Source organism: Camellia sinensis, chromosome 3 (genome assembly GCF_055761805.1).
Source record: "Camellia sinensis isolate YWXY chromosome 3, ASM5576180v1, whole genome shotgun sequence".
Taxonomy (NCBI): Eukaryota; Viridiplantae; Streptophyta; class Magnoliopsida; order Ericales; family Theaceae; genus Camellia; species Camellia sinensis.
The window spans coordinates 152,819,133-152,825,434 of record NC_138963.1 but is presented as its reverse complement, the minus strand read 5'-3'; the positions used below and the strand labels follow the sequence as shown (position 1 = coordinate 152,825,434).

The 6,302-nt window shown below is 32.1% G+C and overlaps 1 protein-coding gene across 1 annotated transcript; it reads right to left on the bottom strand.

The window, feature by feature from the left end:
• Positions 1-837: 837 nt before the first annotated feature.
• LOC114268081 (wall-associated receptor kinase 2) lies at positions 838-4,192 on the bottom strand. Its single transcript, XM_028209184.2, has 3 exons — positions 3,273-4,192; positions 2,989-3,162; positions 838-2,408 (listed from the first exon to the last, which is right to left on the bottom strand). The coding sequence occupies exons 1-3, from the start codon at positions 4,156-4,158 to the stop codon at positions 1,198-1,200; spliced, it is 2,271 nt and encodes a 756-aa protein (XP_028064985.2). The 5' UTR covers positions 4,159-4,192; the 3' UTR covers positions 838-1,197.
• Positions 4,193-6,302: the final 2,110 nt, after the last annotated feature.

The window sequence follows — 6,302 nt, the reverse complement described above, 5'->3', positions numbered from 1 at the left end:
ACACAAAACTAATCTCATAAACCATAAATAGAAGAATCTGAGAGTAAAATTATCTCTTTTATAATGAGCTCCGCAATATAACATGTATAGTAAAAATTATTTTATATGATTAAATCTATGATGACTCTACATTAGTAGTGTTGTTGATTTTTCTATTGTTTTATAGTAACTTGCGTTGTTTGGAACCAACCATCATTACAAATCCCCCATCATCTTTTTGTATCCTTAGATTTCTTTTTTCCCTTCTTGTTTATATGATATTTTTAAGGTTTTGTGTGTGATTTTGGGGAGTGGGGGAAGGTTGGTTCGGTGGGTAGGGGAAGAGGAAATAGTAATGAAATGTCTTCATCATACATTAAAAAGGGGGGCAAAATAAGAAATGATGTAAAATAATTTGGTCACTCAGCCAACTCTGTTAGTTTATTTAACTGTCAGTCAAATGAAGGGGTAAATTCAAATATAAAAGTGAACCTATATAGGCAGATTAATGTCATTTTAAAAATTTTGGGTTCTGTGACTTTATCAAACCTCAAGAGAGGTTTGTGTAATTTATTCTAGAATTTATAGATTCAAAGTGAAGACCATGCTAAAATAAATAAATAAAATTGTAAAAATTGAAGACTAAATTTGTAGTACCTATTCTAAATTGATAGTTTATTCAATTCATTAACCAGTTTGTGGCGAAGAAATGAAATTGTAAAGAGATATGGATGGTACTTCATATTTAGTACAGGTAGATGTGTTCCAACTAAGAAAATTAATTACTATTCAAATAGATTTTACTATTTATATTTGCATCAAGAACTACCTTTCTAGAAAACATTTTGATGCTCAATGTCGCAAAACACAACAAATAAAATCTCAACATAAATAATCAAAAGATTCAAAACAATTTACAAGGACTATTTGACGATGCTCACATGGAAACACACAAAATAACATCTAATAAAAACAGACCATGACAAGAAACACCTCATCGTCAACCAACGCCAAAGGGTTTTGCGTAGTGGGAGGAGAAGGAAGCCAAAGAGCTTACCACCTAAGAGGTCGCAAGTTTGAATCTCACGAAGGCCAAACATCCTAAACCTTGGGATCACTGGAGATTTGCTTGGTCATTAATTTCAGAGTCATGGGATTAGTCAAGGTGCATGTAAGCTAGCCCGAACATCCAGTTATTAAAAAAAAAAAAAAAACACCTTATCGTCCACCGTCAGTTGGGGAAATGATATGGTTTGCCATGCTATCATAAGCTGCTGAATTGCTTCTATTATTGCCATCACCATAAGCATTTGAAAGTTGATCTCCAAGCAAGTAGTGAGTCTCTTCTAAATCGTTGTTGTCATTTACCCATGAATGTTTCTCCATCATTCTTAATCCCTCTAACTCCATTGCCACTTCCTTCATGGTTGGCCTTTCGTCACCTTTCACTCTTAGGCACCTCTTTGCTAAAATAGCAACTTCCTTTAGTTGGTCAACCTTTGCTACATTCATCACCTGTTCATCAACAATTTCAAACAAGCGATCTTCTTTCATTGATGACACAAAATACATTGCTAAATTTCTCTCTAATTCAGGCCTGTTGAAAGAAAGCGCCTTCTTGCAGGTTAGTAACTCCACAAGGACAACCCCAAAGCTATAAACATCACTCTTTTCAGTCAATTGGCTTGTGTGAAAGTACTCAGGGTCTAAGTAACCGAGTGTCCCTTGAACCATTGTGGTTAATTGAGTTCGATCTCTGGGGATCAACCTTGAAGCTCCAAAATCAGATACTTTAGCAACGTAATTGTCATCTAAGAGTATGTTAGTGGACTTAACATCTCTATGAATGATAGGAGTACTAGCGGCAGAGTGCAAATATGAAAGGGCTGCTGCAGTTTCGGTTGCTATTCTTAAACGATTCTCCCAAGTTATTAAGGACCTGTTGTGGTCGATATTGTGGATGTGCTCGTAGAGAGTGCCATTGGTAACAAATTCATAGACAAGTAAGGGAATTTGTGTCTCCAAGCAACACCCTAGGAGCTTCACAACATTCCTGTGGTTGACTTGGGAGAGAATTATGACTTCATTAATGAATTGCTCTATCTGGGACTGGCTCTGATCAATTACATTGGACTTCTTAATGGCAACTATGGTGTTATCTGGTAATATTCCTTTGTAGACTGTTCCTTGGCCGCCTTGGCCCAAGACTCTACTTTCATCGTAGTTGTTTGTTGCCTTCTTGAGGTCATCTGAGGTAAAGATTTTAGCTGATTGAACCGATCCTTTACATTTGGAAAGTTGTTGTTTTAACATGAAGCCACCATTTTGTTGAAAGAACTTCTCTCTAAGATTGAAGATCTTCCTCTGCCTAAATACCCAATATACCCAGGAGCCACCAAGAAGTAGCCCTGAGATGCTTATGCTGATGCCTACAAAGATTCAAACGAAAAATATCAATATCCATAATTCAAGTTTCAACTTCATTATGATGAAACGGAAAAGCTATAAACCCAAAAAATGAAATGTATGGTATAGATTCAAATTTAGGGTGGTGCGAGATGCATCGAGAATAATATATTTCATTTTCTAGGTATTTTCTATGCATTAGTTTTTTTTTTTTTTTTTTTGGTTGGTGCAGGCTTTGATGTTGATCTAAACTTTGGTCACATTTTGATGGCAATTTTTTTTTTTTTGGTTATTCCATTCTTCTTTGAATTACCAACACACAATCTATACATGAAAATCAAAAATAAGACGAGATAATTGGTTGTTTATAAAAACTTAGATGTCTATATAAATGTTAGGTTGCTGAAAGAACAATATAAGGTAATTGGAGATATGGCATCTTCAAATTGTTTCAGATTGTGTATCGATAATTGAGGATTGTAAACTCTTTAACTGGAGATAGAATCAAAATCACAAGCAATGATCTGTTTGAATATTGATGAAAATTTAATCTATAGACAAATTTATGATTAGTAAGCATGTGTGGGGTGTATGTGTACCTACCTAATGCAATGTTAATCACGGGAAGACTATGGCTCGGAACAGGAATCAGACTGCAACCTGATCCATTTTTTCTGCCATCACCTTCATAGCCCTCTGGACAAGAACAATTGTATGTGCCTGGTAAATTCTGGCATGTCATGTTGCAGGGGCATGAAATAATGCACTCATTAATATCTGAGAACAAGCAAGTTTGATTTTTGATGTCATATTCAATAGCTACAACATATAAATCATGGCATCAATGTTAGGAAGAAACTGAAAGCTTTCAACACAGTTGTGGTTACCTATACAACCATTGGGAAGATAGGGGTTCCCTTCATATCCCTGGGAGCAATTGCAGCGATACCCAGGACCATTGTCAAAGTCATGACAGTCGCTATTGGCCTTGCAAGCAAAACTTGTTAGATTGTTTTTGGCTTCAGCACATGTTTGGTCCCCTACAGACCAATCAAGCACCACGGGAAACATTGTTCTGTTCTGTAAGTTTGCAAGATCTAAAGAAGAGAAGTTGTAAGCAGCTTCCTCAGCTACGAAAGCGTAGCTGCACGGATTAAAGTTCCATACAAGGGTATGTTTGTCATAGCTTCTGACGCTGATGTTGAAACTCCTCACTCCCTTGGGGATACTCGTCTGACAGCAGCCAATGCCAGAGCAAGAGCCGTTGATCACATTGGTGATGTTGTTGCATAGTGACAAGCACCCCGTGTCATACTTTCGTCCCTGGGAGCCTGAGATAACTGCATAGGAGTCGCACCCAACAGCCGTGAACTTGTTTCGGGTATTTGAGATGGGGAATTTGGCCAATCTGATCCATTGGTCGTAATAGTCTTCCCAAACACCCCCTTCACCGAAGCAATCATGTGCTACGTCGGATGATATGCGCAACTGACCAGAAAGATATATGTCCATGATCTCTATGGTACTGTCTGTTAGAAACAGCTTGGGAGGGTGGTAGTGGATGTCGTTACAAGTAACCAGAAAATTTTCTTCTATGTAGCATTCTTTACTAGTTCCAAATGGGTATGGGATACTGATGTTACCACAATAATCTTGGCAACCAGGCATGAATTGAGCAGCAGCAAAAGATGCTACTAGAAGAACCCATGCCAAGTTAAGTTGCAGAAAAATCAAAGGTGAATTATACATGGTTAGAGCCAGGTTTTCAGGCATTAGATAGCTTTGTGGTTGTACTTCATTTTAAGTTCCTTATTTATAAGGCAAAAATAAATAAATAAATAAATCACAATTAATGAAATATAGATGATGAAATGAAACGCGTATAATATGTTGTCGAAGTCCAAACACATTAATTGCTGAAGCGCAGTTTAGAGTATCAATTTAGACTAGTCGTTGTTATAAAAATAGAAAAATGGTAGAGAATTATTATACAAAATGACTAGTGTGATTATTTAAAAACACAAAGGTAATGTTTTGATCATGGTTTATAAATGTATAACTGTCATATGAAATATTATAAACTCAGCAATATTATTTGGATGTGGGGGTGGGGGGGGGGGGGAAAGAAAAAAAAAAACCCACATATTTTTAAGTAGTTCTCTGTTTTAGGAGCAAAAATAAATTAACAAAATTTTTTAAGGATGTATGCATCTTACCACAAATTGACGCAACTTTATCACAAAATTTCATAGCATTAACCACAAAACATAATTAAACAGTAATAATGAAATTTATAACTTTTGATCTTACCAAACAACATGCACAAATACTATTTTATTTTAATTTTTGTAGTTTAAAAGTAAAGTTTGATATTTCAAAATTCAAACAGCTTGAACCTTAAAGAAAAAAAAAATGGAAGAAATTTTTTTGAAAGTATCACGTTGATGATTTATTTAATCATCTAAAAGCATTAGAAATTAAAAAAATTTAAAAACAAAATAAAATAAAATAAAATATTTTTTTTTAAAAAAAAGGACAATAATATTCACACTTGTAAAAGGAAAATAAGTGATTTAAAATGAAGTATAACTATCATTTTAAAAAAAAAAATTAAGATAAACATATTTTAAGCTAAAAATTATGCCTAGGACAGGTATACTACTAGTTCAATAAAAAAATTTAATCAAAAACATTAATGGTATAAGTCCAAACTAGAAGATTAGGTTCAAAGTATAAGGATCTACCCCAACCCCACGGCATGTCTCGTATGTGTGGCCATCAAAATAACACGTAGAGCCCTTGCTTTTTTCTTCTTTTTTTTTTTTTTTTTGTGTAATGAATTTGTTTATTCAAAATTTTTTAGAACTCATAAAAAAATATTTTCAATTGTGATAATATATTTAATTTAATTTCTTACTTTATTTTTCTATTTTTATTTTTTTGGCATAAAACATTAGAATTCACATATAAATGCACGTAAAAGTTACTCACTTATATTTGGAAAATGTAAAAATTTAATAAAAGATAGGATGAATTATACTAACAGTCCCTATAGTTTGAGCTTGTGGCACTTTCATCTTTGACTTTTCAATTATAATATATTTGAACTTAAATATTAAATTTTGTTCCAGATTAGGACAATCAAAAATGTTTTATTTGTAAATGGTCCATTTGAAAAGCAAAGTCGTCATACAACTTATTTTATGTTGGTTGATTTATATGTTGTATAAAATGTAATGACCTTTTTATTTAATAAATAATGCTGAAATTTTTTTGGTTATAAAGTTTTATTTGATTTGATTATTAGAATCTATTTTTAGAAAAAAAAATTGAGAAATTAAAATTAAATTTGGTGAAAAAAAATTAAAGATACATCATTTTTATATAATTTTATCTTTTGAGAGACTAGAAATAATTTTTTAAAATAAGTTTTTTGATATTTATTTTCGTTAAATTAGTTTCAATTTTTTCAAAAGTCAAATATGACAACAACTTTAATATCATTATTAAACCAATCCATTAAATCAAAAAATCTAAAACAAAAACATTTCATATATGAAACATATCAATTACACATTAAAACTCTAACAATCATCCATTACATGATAACGATAAAATATATATATATATATATATATGTTTACAACAAATGTAGTCATCTATTACATTATAAATATCCAAAAATATCAACAGAAACAATCGCTCATTACACTATCATCATCCAAATACATACTAAAAATTAATTTATAAAAAAATAAAAAAAAATTAAAAATGTTAAAGATTTATTTATCTTTGGTGGGTAGAAAATTTAAAAATATTTTTTTGATATTTGTTTTTATTAAATTAATTTATATTTTTTTTAATTGATAGCTTTGTCTTTGAAATAGAATAACAGTGTTTTTAATTATCTTTATTTA